The 15,917-nt window shown below is 44.8% G+C and overlaps 2 protein-coding genes across 2 annotated transcripts; both read right to left on the bottom strand.

The window, feature by feature from the left end:
• Positions 1-370: 370 nt before the first annotated feature.
• LOC112885037 (pre-mRNA-splicing factor CWC22 homolog) lies at positions 371-8,351 on the bottom strand. Its single transcript, XM_025950709.1, has 8 exons — positions 7,251-8,351; positions 6,447-6,569; positions 6,292-6,358; positions 5,311-5,414; positions 5,128-5,230; positions 4,709-5,007; positions 1,312-1,617; positions 371-1,223 (listed from the first exon to the last, which is right to left on the bottom strand). Exons 1-8 carry the CDS (start codon positions 8,277-8,279, stop codon positions 867-869), a joined length of 2,388 nt encoding a protein of 795 aa, XP_025806494.1. The 5' UTR covers positions 8,280-8,351; the 3' UTR covers positions 371-866.
• Positions 8,352-8,802: 451 nt separating this feature from the next.
• Positions 8,803-12,688, bottom strand: LOC112886383 (probable carboxylesterase 16). The gene is made up of 2 exons (XM_025952277.1): positions 11,770-12,688; positions 8,803-9,668 (listed from the first exon to the last, which is right to left on the bottom strand). The coding sequence occupies exons 1-2, from the start codon at positions 12,570-12,572 to the stop codon at positions 9,131-9,133; spliced, it is 1,341 nt and encodes a 446-aa protein (XP_025808062.1). The 5' UTR covers positions 12,573-12,688; the 3' UTR covers positions 8,803-9,130.
• Between the last annotated feature and the right edge of the window lie 3,229 nt (positions 12,689-15,917).

Genomic DNA, 15,917 nt, shown 5'->3' with positions numbered 1-15,917 from the left:
CTTAAACAACATAACGAATCTAGTAATATTAATTTTGTGTTGTGATTGTCAATCAATATGAAATTTTAAATATTGATGGTAGTGAATACTGAAGCCAAATTTGCAACCATCCTAAGGCCAGGCAACCCAGGCTTACTATTTTCAACCATGTGGTGCCGGTGCCTATGTAAGGGAATCGCGACCAGAAATATGAACATCAATTTGTGCAGGTTCACACCATCTCATCTGTATGAACATATAATCTGTGCAGGTTCACCCTACACATCTCGGATCCACTCGGACCAGCATGTTGTTTTTTGTGCAAGCAGACAACTGAGTAATTTGCCTATAAGAAAGCCATATATCATAGTGCTTTTACATGCCACATGTGTTAATAAATGCAAAAGGAGCCAAAAAAAAACTTCAAAATGTCACGAATTTACATAGCTTGATAATATTTACTACAATCATAAAAAAATAGAGGAAAAATTAACTCAAAATGCAGCACATGAGCAAGGCTCTCTGGCTCTAGACGGCTTGATACTGGGTGCTTACCACTTCCAAGGTTTTGAACATGGAAACTATCAGTGTGATGTTGCGATGGTACAAATTCCAGACATACAAAACTTGTTCCGCCTAAAAAATTGTAAACTAGAAAACTCTGGTAGCCTTCTGTTGCTTTGACTACTCACTACAGTACAAAGGTACCAGCCCAGGCAAGTTCGGACAGTATTTTACACGTTACACAGCTTTCTAATTATGACTGAACATATCAGGAGCTAGACCACATACTGCACATGGATACCCGATGTAGGACTATCCAAGTGAAGCAGCTCATTTGAATAAAATTGAAGATGGAAATCCAATAAGCATAGTTGGAGGTGCACTCAAGTCCTCTTCCTTCTCTTCTTACTTCGCCTTCTGTCGCCATCATCAGAGCTTGATTCCGACTCAGACTCAGAACTGGACCCTGAGCTGGAGCTTTCTGAACCAGATTCTGATCCGCTTGATTCTGATTCAGATGACTCCGGCTTCTGCTGCTGCATTATGAGGCGTGGCATGTTCTTCAAGTACTCCCTCAGGCTCTCAGTGATACCGCCAAGACCAATGGAGGTGAAGAAATTGATGGAGAACCTTGTGTTCTTTGGATGATCCTTGGGGAAGATTGACTCGAAGGAACCTTGCATGTTAGGATCATTCAGTCTCTCATTGAGTAGGCGTATGCCCAGGTGCTCCGATAACTCCTGCATCACAAAAGAAGGTACATCAGTATTACAATACAATGAATGATAAATAGCTATGACATAAGAAACTGGCATCTTTGCAACATACCTGGAATAGAATTTTTATGAAAATTCGGGAAGAGGATGTTGTGTCTTCCTCTGTCAGCCGGATGTAAGCCAAAACATGCCAAGGGAGTGCATCGGTCCCCAACAGATGTGCAAAGAACTTGGCAACATTCCTCAACTTGTTCGTTTCAAGGCGATGAATCATAGAATATTGTTGGACGAAACATTTTTCAAAGTTCTCTTGGTACACTTTGTTGATCATGCAAAACCGCTGTCCTAGCAGCCCGTAATACCGAAGGTATGTTCTCTCTTGACTGCAACACTCGAGAAGCATAATACACAGCTCCATCTGTAACAAAACAAACAATTTTAGTCAGGGCACAATAACAAACATTGCAGATTAAAACATAGATTGCAGGTTCTCTATTGAGCCATCAAGATAAGACAAATTGGAGTATATATAATGCTCACATGAAAAGGCTAAACCCAACAGTGCAAACACTCTTGAGAATTGTTTGCTTTCGTTCATGGTTTAAGGCGTCGCCTAGTCGTCCAAGCGAGTTCCCAATCGAAGCGTCTCGCCCGCCACGCCCTTCCTGCCTATGGCGTCGCCTCGCGCAGAAAGCCGTTGCCAAGGCGTCGGACGGACCCCACACGAGCGGAAGGCGGATGCGTGCGCGGGAAAAACAGGCACCGGCGCCTTGCACGCACAGGGGAAAAGGAGCGGAGCGATGTGCGCGCGTGGGAAAGGAGATGGAGCTGCGCGGGGGGGATCGCGTGCCTATACTCCCACGCGGGCACGCCCCATCGCTGCAGCACGCCAATTGAGAGAGGACGAGGAAAGAGGAGAGGGGGAAGAGAAGAGGGCGGTGGCACAACCTGGAATCCGGCAGTGCACCGCCTCCATCCAGCCACTCCCGCTTCTTCCGCTCCGCCGATTCAAGTCTCCTGCTGCTACTCCACGGCCTCCGACCTGCGCTCCGTCCGTCCGCCAATTGAAGCCTCCGCCTGTAGATCGGCGCCTCCGACCTCTGCATCTTCTTCCTCTTCTCCAACCAATCCAGGCGGACTCCCTCCACTCCTTCTCCATCCACGAGTTCCTAGTTCTTCTTCCGCCTCCCTGCCGGCACCCCCCTCCCGCAGCGGCATCACACGAACATGGGTTCCTTTTCCTCTCCTCTTCTTTCCCTCTGCTAGGCTGCTAGCGCATCTGCTTGTGCTTGGAGTTGGTGCTCTGCTCTGCTGTAGTGCTGTTAATCTGATATATAAGTAGATAGCTTTGTGTGAATGTGTGGCGTGTGCCTATCTGCCTGATGCATGTTCGAGTGCTGCCTTTTGCTTAGCTTCCGTGTGTTGCCTTTTGTTTAATGATTGTGTGCTCCTAGTTTAAACTCTGAATCTCTGTGTTGTGCATGTTGTTCAGTTAGTATAAAAATGCGCTTATACTCCCTCCATTCCCTTTTGATAGTCCTATTTCATCTTGGTACAATGACCAAGAAGAACTTTGCTTATCATCTCATTAGTTACGACTCTTCGATTTCGATGTTATCTATACATACACCAATATTTTTTTCTAAAGAAGTTACTCGGCACAGGAATCGAACAACCATCTCTACTATTCCCAAGATGTCAACTCAAATAGGACCATCAAAAGATAATAATTCAATTTTGGAAATAGGACTATCAAAAGAGAATGGAGGGAATATTTGTGATGCTCCATTCTAAATGAGGATATGTATATGGCGTCGCCTCGCCGTGCGCCTTATTCGCCTAGGCGTCCAGAAGGGGGTGGGTTGCCACGTCTCGCCTTACCGCCATACAAACAATGCTTTCATGCATATAATTTGTTCTAATCTTAGTTGCAACAAACAATTGTTTTCATTAAAATTTTCTAGATGTTCACAGGTAGTTAAAATATGAGTAAAATGCACCAGAGGTCCATCAACTTGTAAGAGAGTGTCACTTAGGTCCATCAACTTCAAAATTGCATTTTTGGATCCATAAACTTGTAATTTGTGTCACTTAAGTCTACAAACACTAAAAGCCCATTCCCAGGTCCATAAACTTATAATTTGTGTCAAGTAGGTCCATATCGCTAAGGAATTAGCTATGGATAGGAGCGCTTGGAGATTAGCAATTAACGTACCTGAACCGTGGCCTTTGTTACTTTTTGTTTAACCCCTAACTCTTCCTTTGGCTTGTGCCCTTTTTGTGTTTCTTATTCTTGTTTTCTGTGGGTTTCATCTCTAGCCTACCCCAACTTGCTTGGGACAAAAGGCTAAGTTGTTGTTGTTGTTAGGTCCATACCCCGCCACCTAGTCTTCATGCACTGATATCGCACCAACATAAATCCACACAGTGCCCACACGCTGCTGGAGTTTCGCCAGAATGGTCAAATTTGAGCCCCAATTTCGAATCAAGTGTATAGGGAGAGGAGAGAGGAGGGATGAAAGACTTATCTTGGAGGTTATTGACATGTATTAGGATTCAAAGGGGGCCTTTCGGACTGCCATTGGTGAGTTCTGGAGCTTAGATCTAGATATGACCTTGTAATATGGGTGGTGAGAAGGGGGTGATGGCTTGGGAAAGGTGGAGGAGGTCACAGAGGAACTCAACAACATGTATACTGTGGTAGGGGATATTATGTCTTCCGTGGCGCAGGTGGCCGGATATGGTGACGCTAGGTGTTGTGGCGAAAAATCTCGTGACGACATTAGACTTGGGTCAACCCAGAGTGGTTCTCGATAAGGGATTGCAAGATATCAATGGACAGCAATATTGGGACAACCTTTGTGGGCGCGTCTGTAGCCACACGACTGCTCATGGATGAAGTTCATGGACCTAAAAATACACTTTCAGAGTTTATGGACCTAAGTGATACAAATTACAAGTTTATGGACCCAAAAATGCACTTTCAGAGTTTATGGACCTATGTCTTCAAAGTTTATGGACCTAAGTGACAAATTATAAGTTGATGGACCTAAAAATGCACTTTTGGAGTTCATGGACCTAAATGACAAACCCTTACAAGTTGATGGACCTCTGGTGCATTTTACTCTTAAAATATTTTTATGTGACAGATGGAGCAACAATATATGGGAACAAAATAACTGAGCCTGAAAGCCAGTCTTCATGTAGCTTATGCGCTGCTGCACAAAATATTAGTTTTGTTAAGTACATCCACCAACTAGCATGCATCAACTTGTGCATAATGTCAATTCACTACATTTGTCAGTTGATTGAAATCTTAGGTTTCATCTAAAAGCAAGCTATAATTGTACTAGTAGAAAATACTGTAAGAAAGCTATAATTGTACTAGTAGAAAATACAGACTGTACATTTATGAACTGGCAGATTAGTATCAAAGGAACAAAAGAAACCAGACAAACAAGGCAATCAAGAAACTTTAACAAAATAACTAAAATCATTGTAGTGCTTACCTCTTGACCAGGCTCGAGTTTAATTTTCATTAGCTTGTGACCAGCTTCTTCAAAATCAACACTGGACATAATAGTCAAGTATATTGTTCTTCTAAGATTCACAAGATTCGTCTCTGTTCTATCCCTTATCTCCATCTGTTCCTCATCCTCTTCTTCATCAGATTCTTCCTCGTCCTCATCATCAGAAGCGGCATCTGATCCTTCTTCATCTTCAGAAGATTCTGCTCCCAGGATGCTTCTCTTTAGGTTCTCATAGGCCTTCTCATCTTCAACAAAATTCGGGTTTGCCCTGAAAACATCTGCAATTAAAAAAAGGTCAGCCTTACACTACACAAAAGCTGCATGCCCATTCACACTCAGAAGGTTCATATAAAAAATGTAGTATAGAGGAACATCCATTCAGCAAACAAAAACCTTACTTAGATTGGTCTCAGGGTCTAGGTCATCTTCAAGGGATATCTCATGTGTAAACTGGTCCTCCTGCTCCACAAGATCCAACTCTGGTCGGATGGCAGGGAATCCCTATAAGGAAATAAAATCACCTATCAGAACATTGAATGAGCATGTAACAGAAAAACACCAGGTTAAAGCAATAGTTTTACCTGAAATTTAGCCTTTCTAATTGCAAAAAGGCCTTCGATCAAAAATTGCACTCTCTTGTCTATTTCTCCTTCATGAAGTATACCCCGAAATCTTTCAAAAATAGCTGCACGGATTGACGAACAGGTAAATCTTTTTTGGATTAAGAAAGAAATAGGAGGAGGGGAACTATAAGTATTCACCAAGGTAATAAATTATTATCCACAATGGTCGAATCAAGGTTGAATTAAGTTTTAAGTATTTAGAGAAAAACGTAACAATCGCATTTAACAGCAAACATGACATACTACCTCAAATCACAAATAAGTCTTGTTGTAGATGTACACAGTATTTTAAGCCTGTCTTCCTCAAGTACTTTTTTAAGCCTACCACGAGGCACTAACCTTAATGTTACATCAACACTGCAACTGAGTGCAAGAACTAGCAAAAAGTGGAAGAAAGAGATTCCAAAACATTTTTACTTCACTTTAGTAGCTAACAGCAGCTTGCACCACATTAATAATCCTCTAAAAGAAATCCTCACATCACATATGAAAACTACGATACACAGTTAATTTACCATTTTAGTTAGTAGAGAACTAGCACAGAACTATGTTATCATATTTACTGTCATTCATATGATGGCATAAATAATTGTACATATACATCAGAATGTGTGTCATCCTGAGCATCCAAAACCAAGAACATTATCAAAGTTGAATATCTAGGAATCCACAATCATCTAATTTGATTTTTTTTTTTGGAACACAGCAATGCATCTTACAATATAATTCCCATGTCCATGTTTCGCCAAAACCCAGATAATCACATGTTGACCAAAAATCCGCATAGTGTCCAAATATTTTAGACGTGATGTAAAATATGCCTTGATGAATTAACCATCATCTTAGATACGAAATGTATGGGGAAAATGGTATTGCACTATTGGAAAGTAACAAGCTTAGAAAGACATATTCAAATAAGCACTGCCTCGAATAGCTTACCATGAAGCCCTTGTGGGGATAGGTCCTGTAGCATTGCCCCACACTCTTTGACGAACCCAACAGCCACCTGTTGTTTGAGGAACATATGCATATATGTCAGAAATAACATGAATATGTTATTAACAAAGAAAGTACACAAGGTCCAAGTTATGTACCTCAACACTATCATCAGTTGGATTTTCAAGGAGTACTGTAAGAAGCTCCAGTGCCACAAGCTCATGTGCCACCACCTGATTTACCAAGTGTGCTATGAACTTGGTTGCTGCAAGCAATTGGGGCTGCAATGAAGAAGTATTTAAGTAAGAAATGTATGCAGAAACAGACAATCAGGCACATGTAATTCTTTGTACTCAAATATCTTAAGAATCCAAAATGCAAATTAAAAGTTCACCCTAATACATGCATAAGCAGCAAAAGAATGGGGTACGTAAGCCCCAGTGCCCCCCGTACAAACAGCATTTATAGTTTGTATCCTTGAATTTCTGAATCCAAGCAAATGTATAGCCTATATAAACTTCCAAACTTGTATAGATTTGAATTCATGAACCCAGCTACAAATGGCAGTCAATGTTAAGTGTTATGCAAAGAGTAAAGTTATCCCTTTGCAACACAAAACAGCTAACATATGGGTTTGAGTCATCGAATCGTTCATAGTTCTGCTTCAGCTGCGGACTGCATTAGCCAATTTCATTTCCAGACTCAGTAAAAGTATTGGAGCACTGCTCAAAATCATATTTCTCGAAATAGGGTAATCCATTTTGTAAGTAGATAAATTCAAACAATAGCATATATTTTGATTAGGAATTTAGGATCAGGTAAACTACAATATATTACTACAAGTGCAATCACCATGAGATGCAACTAGACAATAAGCATTTACAATTTCTAAATGAATCACACTTAACCTGAAAAGGATACTATTACCGATACTGGTTGAAGGACAGTGGAGAGAAGCTCACCTTGTCATTTCGCTTATACGCCCTCTTGAGCTGGAGCACAACACGAACAAGAAGCAACCGTCCGATCTCAGGGAACTTGGTATTCACGACCGCGACAAGTGCAGCAAAAACATCGGTGAACCCAGGTGAGGCCATCTGTGACTTGATGCACGATTGGCAGAAGAGCCCCCGCCCACGAACAAGGTTCTCAGCAAAGAGCTCTGGCACTATATTCTTGATATTGGTAGCATTGACCTTATTGACCAACCCGTTTATGCTCTTCTTGAGAGCATCCCAAGTGAGCCGCTGGTACTCAGGGCTCGACTTGTCCTCCACCTCCCGCAGCATCTGGGCCATGCGGAATGGCGGGATGTAGATCCCGCCCGTGCGCCCAGGGATCATCTCCGGCAGCAGAGGCGGAGGTGGGGGCAGGGGTGGCGTCGGCTCCCTCTTCTCAGGGCTCCTCCGGCGCTCGCCACGGTCGTCATCCCGGCGCCTTCGGTCATCCCGCCGCCTCGAGCCCTCATCTCGGCGGTGGCGGCGCCGGCGGCGGTCGTCGGGTGAGGATCCCGACTCCGAGCTGGGGCTCCGGCGGCGGCTGCGCCGGCTGTCCCTCTCCCTCTCCCGGTTGCGCTTGCCGCGGCGGTCGTCCCTCTCCTCATCCGAATCCCTAGCCCGCCTCCGTCGGCGGCCATCCTCCTTCTCGTCGTCGGAAACCCTAGCGCGCCGCCTCCGGCGGTCGCCATCCTCCTCCCCATCCGAAACCCTAGAGCGCCGGGGAGGACGGTCGTCGCCCTCCTCGTTCCTTCCGGGCTTGGCGTGGCCGTTCTCCTTCTCCTCGGAGGGCTCGGCGTCGCCGCCGCGGCGGCGGCGGTCGGGTTCGGGCGGTGAACCTCTAGATCTGCGGCGGCGATCCGCGTCGGCGCCGGGGGATGGCGAGCGGGGCGGGGACGGGGACACGCGGCGCTTGCGGTGGCGCGGGGAGTCGTCGTCGCGGTGGCTGTGGCGGCGGCGCGGTGGGGATGCGGCAGGAGAGGCGGTGGCGGCCATCGAGCCGCGAGAGGGGGAGGGGTTTGCGGGTTCTGTGGGGGATATTTCGGAGGAAGCGGGGTTGTCTCCGTGAGAGTGAAGAGAAGATGGATACCAAAATTCAAACTGAAATCGGTTCGGTTGGTTCCGTATAAACTGACGATTTGAATCCCTAGTTGAATTTTAAAACTGAATTTGAAATTCCTACCTAGTTTTGAACCATCACCGCAGGGACAGAGCTAGCATCGAAAGATTAGGGGGCAGGTAATTCACGCACCAAACACTAGAACGTATAGCCATTTTTTTCTTGTGGATCTTGTGGTCTAGAGGATCTTGTAGAGGTCCCGGTACATAGGTGATTACTACTATTAAAGTTTGAATCTCCTAAATTAAATTTTCCTTGCAGATTTTAAATTCTGAAGTTTTTAACCAAATTTCGACCATAAACCATAATGTTTGCGCCAACCAGCAAACATCAATTGCACACAAGCGCACTCTCAGCTCATTGTGAAGCACTCAACAAGATCAGTGCACCAGAGCTGCGGAATTGAACACACAAAAGCATCAATTGACATCTGACGTGGAAATGTACAATCTCAGACTGGTTGCAGATTATACTCAGATTACCCCGGATAGCTTGAATTGCCACAGAATAGAGACACGGAGTCACAGACCTCACCACTGTCGAAGCCTGCTTCAACGAGTGCTTCTCCCTCTCTTCCGCTTCGCGCTATGTTACAGCTGGCCAATCAACTATCACCCATCAAGGCATGATCATCAAATGGTTACCTCCGTACAGCCTGGTGAAGAGCATGTAGTAGCAGCTTGATGACTTGATGTGTGCGAGGCCAGATGAAAACATCATGCTGTGGTCAATACGATAATTCATGGCCGCGCAGTGATATGTACTTCTTAATCCAGATAGCTATATCCTCAGCACAAGCGTGAGCCTGCGGTGTCTTTAGCAGGACGTCTAGCGTGGCAAACTCATGGACTGCATCCTTGTACTCAAGAACAGGGGCATCCACATTTACCTTGCGGAGCTCCTCCGAGTACGCGATAGCACGATCCTTCATCCAGTCAAGCTCTGCAACGACTGTCAGGGTTGGAGGCATAAGCTTCAACGGAGGGCCTCTTCCAGGCACAAGAGGGTTTGCAGCTGGGTGATCCAAGCTGAATTCACCCTCAGGTAAGAAGAGTTTCCAGGCTAGTAAACACGATGACTTGTCATAGAAGTAGGAGTTTGCCAGCTTCAGTTCTGATCGAGTGGGTGCACTTCCCATGAAGAATGGGTACATCAGAACTTGTGCAACAACTCTCACAGGGTCCAGGAGTTTCCCAGCCTCAACAGCTTTTCGGGCCACATAGTCAGCAATATTTGCTCCACAACTGACGCCAAGTAGAACACACCTGTTACCACAAAAGAATATACATGTAAGTGCTAGCATAGTAGCATCAGTTTCTGCTGTAGTTTAAAAAGATGAAATACATGGAGTGGCACCTGATCACAGCATCATCTATTAGTGGGGACATATAAAATGGAAACTCACGTCTAACTACAACAATGCTTTGCATGTGGATCATTCGATGAGGGATGGATGCATCAGATAGCAGAGATTACAAATGGATACACGATGAAAAATTCGATGAATACTAGCAAACAGCATTGACCTTATATGCAGGCAGCCAAAATAAACGAGAAGTTCAAATATGATGTATATAACCTGTCTCAATGCAACTAAATAGGTTGCTAAATATAGGTGTGTGGATGCATTAGATAGCAGAGATTACAAATGGATACACGATGAAAAATTCGATGAATACTAGCAAACAGCATTGACCTTATATGCAGGCAGCCAAAATAAATGAAAAGTTCAAATATGATGTATATAACCTGTCTCAATGCAACTAAATAGGTTGCTAAATATAGGGTCAGGACTACTTCGTTGAAGCTTTTCTTTTCACTAATGGATTGGGTGACAGCGAAATGTTGCCTTCAGCTTGTGTGAGTAATTTTTTTTCCTTCTAACAAAATTATGGTTTATCCGGTCATTTCCACCTTTGTTGAAGTCATGAGCAGAATATATATTTGGACCATGTCCTACAATGCAGCAGATCAGCTCTTTTCCATTGAATCTAACATTTATGGCATGAGCTTCAGTTGCCAGAAAAACTACATTACGAAATTATGTTTCCTAACTAAAAAATAAGTTCAGAAAAATAAATCCAAGCATACTAAAGATCAGGAATTCAAAAATGCAGACACAGAAGACACATGACACAATCAATAAGGCAGTCATAAGGTTAGAAAGGGGTTGAATAAATCTTGTCTCCTCACAGTTTACCCTTCTCAGTTCGCATGCTTCTCAATAATGCTTATTCCTGTCCTACAACCCCTTCCTTCTCCCTCTGTCTCGTCTAGCTCCAGTGTATTATTTTCCTCTAACACATCCAACTCCCATTTCTCCCTTCCCTCATATGATCATATCAAGCCACATGTCATCTGGCAAGGGCCCACTTCCTTTCCTACAACCCTATCGAAACCTGATGGCTTTCCAGATCTCTACAAGAGCAGCAGCCATATCGAAACCGGCCTGATGGCTTTCCCACAAACCTACTGCGTCCATGTTCTTTGGCTAACACTCTTGTTGCCAATGTTGCACTTGCATGAGCACCAACTGTATCAAGATCCGAATCACCTTAGCCAGACTGCATCTGCAATGACCCTGAGACTCCATGGCCTTGATGCAGAAAATATTTGAAAATGTGCATCACAGTGATTGAACTGCCGTATCAGTTATAATGATTTCAAATGCATAGATTTAGAGCAATCAAATTTTCACATTAGAACAGGATTTAAATGTAAAATCTGTGGCTTAACAATACCAACTTGTTATGATCTCGAAATAAACCATTATCAGTTTCAATAATATTTTAAATTTGGTCAGGATCATTCATAAGTTTCTATTGCTCACACCTACATTCAGATGGACCACACATATTATTATAGTCAATCATAGATGAGTTGGCCATGTTATTGATGTCAATTGTCTACACTCTGGAATCCAATAAGAATGCAGGAATGCAGCACTATGCAATTCAACCAATTCAAGACAAAATGCCAAGGTTGTCTGAGAGTGCCAACTTGATCCTAGTATCAGAACAGAACCAAACATATATTAAACAAGCAGATCCATGCACTCATTGCTCCACCAAGAGACAAGGTATTTCCTGAAGTTGATCTCACGCATTGAAGGTTCCCAAATGCAACACCAAAAAAAAAAGGAGATAAGCTACATTGCGCCCACTCATTCATTGAACACAGTCAACATCATCACCAACCAGGCTACCAAAAGCGACGCATCAATCAATAAGGCATAGAACTAACGCATCTTACAATGCTTAGGACGAATGCTCGATTCTCAACAAACCAATTACTGCATTTATATACTCTGACGAAAATCGTGGAAAACAATAAACAGATGAGGACACATGAAAGATGAAACCGCACCTGGACGGATCGGCGTGCGCGGCGAGCCACGGTTCGACCATTGCGGCGCCGAACGAGTCGGCGCCGGTACCCTTGCCCATCATCGTCCGCCCGCACGCGGCAAGGTTGGCCTGCTTGGCGATCCATCGCAGCACGGCGACCCCGTCCTCGAACGCCGCGGGGTACCTGCTCTCGGGCGCGAGGCGGTACCCGACGGCCACCACGATGGCGTCGCAGAGGCGCGCGACGCGGCGGCAGAAGGCGTCGTTGGCGGCGCTGTCCGCGGCGCCCGTCACGAATGCGCCCCCGTGGAACTGCACGATCACCGGCAGCTTCCGCCTCACGGCGGACCGCGCGGCGCCGGCGCTCGGTAGGTACCCGCCGTAGTCGCGGGTCGCGGGCGCGGGCGCGGGCTCGGGCGCGGGCGCGGGCTCGGGCGAGACGCCGACGGCGTGGAAGCTGGCGCTGGCGCGGCGGGAGAGCTGGTCCTGGCCCGGCGCGGGATCGCGCTGGGGGAATGAGTTGCGGCGGAGGGGGCGCGGAACAGGGGCGGCGGCGTGGTGGTTGGGGTTCGGGAGGAAGAGGCGGAGGTGGAGGGAAGAGAGTGGGTCCGGGTGGAGGTCCTTGGTGGCGACGCCGTCGGGGGAGGCGGGCGAGAAGGACGGGTTGGAGGGCGGCGAGGGGCGCTGGTCGGCGGGGCGGGAGGAGACGCCGAACAGCGCCGCGGGGGCGGGGGCGGGCGCCGGGGCGGAGAGGGAGGAGAGGCGGCGGCGAAGGAGGAGCTTGAAGAGGAGGCTGTGGAGCTGGACGGCGACGGGGGGCATGGCCGTCGGCGCCTCGCCAGGGAAGGGAGGGAGGGAGGGAGGGGTGGTGGTGGTGGGCCAGATCAGTGATGAGTGTCAGGGGGAGGCCATGCTGCCATGGATGGCTGGCAGGAGGGAGGTGGCATTTGCTTTGGAGTTTGGATGGTGGCTTGCCTTTCTTTTTCTCCTTTTTTCCCTTTTTCTTTCTGTCCTTTTTTGGGATTTGGTGTGTTGATAGGGATGATTAGCTAGGCAGGATAGAGGAGTGGGAGTAGATAATACGGCCTTGCTTGGTGTACTAGTGAGTGTACCAAAGAATACATAGTTGGGATTCTTTTTATGAACATGGCATTGCAGTTAAATGTGGGTAAAATGGTGTTCTTTGTAAAGGCTATTTAAAAAGAAAAAAATAAAAGTTTGAAAGCAAGTGAGTAAAATAGTTTTATTTGGATTTCTAAATGATTAAAAGCTGGGCCTTTCTAAGACCATAAGAGTTTACACATTACATACATGAAGGGACAATCAACATGCTTAGGATACAAGCAACCACATGGTCTATGGCATGACACGAAAAACTGGATCGGGCTTGCATGGCATGGCGCGACAGTACGAAGTCTTGATAAGTTAGTAGGATAATAGAAGACAAAATTCATCCTTTTTTAGCCTTTATGCATCCTTCTCATATTTATTTTTGCACAAAAAGTAAGTTTCTAGGGGGTTGTTATCCTCTTCAATCTATGGCAATTGTATGAGCAAATTATTCCATACAAGAGTCATACGAGGAGCTCACGTTTATCCTCCAGACTTGCCTATCCATATGACATTTGTATTGTAGTAGCGATGTCAAAACTATGCAAGTTGTTGATTTAACTTGATTGTAATTAAGGCATAGTATTTCTTGCTAATTTAAGGCATTATTTCGCTAAACCAAGCAATGCTTTTAAATTAACTCCTCGTAATGTGATAAGTATGAAGGACATTAATCAATAAATGGCTAATAGACTATAAATTTTGACTACATACATCAGAACGAGTATAAGCTGGGACACATGTTCAATTCCCACATAATAAAGAAATATGAATATATCTCGAATTAGAGGAGGCCTTTACATTTGAGAGCTAACAAGGCCAGACTATTAAATGGTTTCCATTAACTCAAAAACACGTAAAATGATACTCCTCCGTTTCAAATTATAGATCGTTTTGGCAAATCTAAATACGTAATTTCTGCTATGTATCTAGACATAGTGTATATCTAGGTGTATAGCAAAATTTATGTATCTCAATTTACTAAAACGACATACAATTTGGAACTGAGGAAGTAGCAAGGTGTAGGCAGATAATTTTTCTGGGAGAAGATTTCTATAATCCATTTCCCTCTATTTATCTCCTGACCTCGAAAGCTAGAAGAAGATGAACATGTGATTCTACTATGAAGAATAAAACCTAAACACGTCACCTTTCACAGGCACACCAACCTCTGGGTAGCTTTCACCTGTGCGCTTTGCGGTGGTTCCATGGTCATCAGACAGCACGACGCTACTCCGAGTACACCCTGGGTGCTGCCACATGATCACGTCCGTGGGCTCTGCGGGCATTGGTAGGATAGTATGCTTATATAGATTAATTCGTAGACTAGTTTCCAGTTAATTACTCCACTTTCGCCAGTGTTTACTGTTTCGATGTTGGCCTCGGGCCCTGTCACCGACGAGCCGGCCCGTGTCGGGGACGGGGAGCCGCGCGCTCGTTGGCCCACTGCCACCAACTGCGTTGGGGGGAGCGGAGGTGCCGGCATGCGGCATGTACCTGTCCTGAAAGTTCTTTTTTTTTCTCACTCCTGATGCGCCAGCAAAACTCAGGCAGGCCGGAGTCATTAGGATAGTTTACTTAATATAAAAACGGCATCGCCAAATTTGCACATAGGTTATTAATAGCCTACTTCCCACGGTTCATCACTCTCCACTTCTTCCCTGTCGGAGTTGGTCCGCCGCCACCCAGCAGGCAGAGAGCGACGGAGCATGGACAGTGTTGTCCAAGAGGAACGGACATGATACTTTTATCTTGTCGATTTCAACAGAAATATATAATTTTAGCTGAGTTTTTTTGGGTGTTTGGCCTGATCCTCGAAAATGGGGCCTTGATTCTATGATTTTGGAGCAAGCAAAGGGTATGGAAGGCGTCTATTATTATGAGCGAAATACATGAACTGACACGGTCACCACGAGTTAAAAAATTGAAAGATTCGATTATATTGAGCACACTACTGTTGCCAGAAAACCAAAAAAAAAACCACATTGCTAAGGAAACGTTTTGGATTCATAGAAATGTTCAGTTTCTCAAAATAAAATCCGATGGAATTTTGAGTAGCTGTGTATAGATTCAGGAGGGAGCTGGGCTAGCACAAAATAATCAGCCTCGATTTGTTACCGCTGAAAACAGAACAGCATTGCTCTGAACTCAGCACATCGTCACTGCCAAGTTCAATGCTCTATCTGCACCAACGTAACCATGCGTCAAGTTAACATCTTGTAACTTTTTCTCTTTTTTTTTAATATATCCAGTAGGGGATCTCCCCCTCCTGTTCCCTAAAAAAAAAACCGAAACCATCAAGTGAAGCTAGCGAAAGACACTAACACACAGGAAGAGGAAATTACACACAGCCATTTCCTCGGTGTGAATGGCTCGCGGCTGGGTCGTAGCATTCTTGCTACATCGCATGATGGCTGGTCGTACCGTTCTTGCTACAATATTTGGCTCCTAGAAGTTCCAATATAGCGCTTGTAATGAACAGCATGCTACTGCAGCAAGGACAAGGTACGGTGCCTTTGTTCCTGACGCCACTCATTCTGAAGCAAAAGAACACGGTATATATATATATATATATATATATATATATATATATATATATATATATATATATATATATATATATATATATATATATATATATATATGATATGCATGTGTCGCATAGATCTAATTGACAAGCGTTTGTTGTATAGAGGCCTGAATGTTAACTAAATGTGTTGAGAATCTCAACAGAACATATTTTTTGCTGATAGAAAGATTGAAGGTATGCCTCTATATCTGCTCATCCTTCTATCTCATGGATGCACTCAGAGGCGAAGCCAGGCCATGAGAGCATCGGGGTCTTATGTAGAAAACGATGGGGTCTTAATGAAGAATTAACAGCTAGATACAGTAATTTGCACTGATTTTGTCAAAATTCGTCAGGGTCGGCAGCTCTGCCCCTGGATGCACCATAGGATGTACCACCAGTATATATGGAGCTAAGATACTTATAACAACGAGATGTGCTTATGTATACAGGTAGACCTAATTCATCAGCAGAAGGACACATGACAT

This window comes from Panicum hallii, chromosome 3 (assembly GCF_002211085.1).
Source record: "Panicum hallii strain FIL2 chromosome 3, PHallii_v3.1, whole genome shotgun sequence".
In the NCBI taxonomy this organism is placed as follows: domain Eukaryota; kingdom Viridiplantae; phylum Streptophyta; class Magnoliopsida; order Poales; family Poaceae; genus Panicum; species Panicum hallii.
This window is presented reverse-complemented; position numbering and strand designations above follow the sequence as displayed.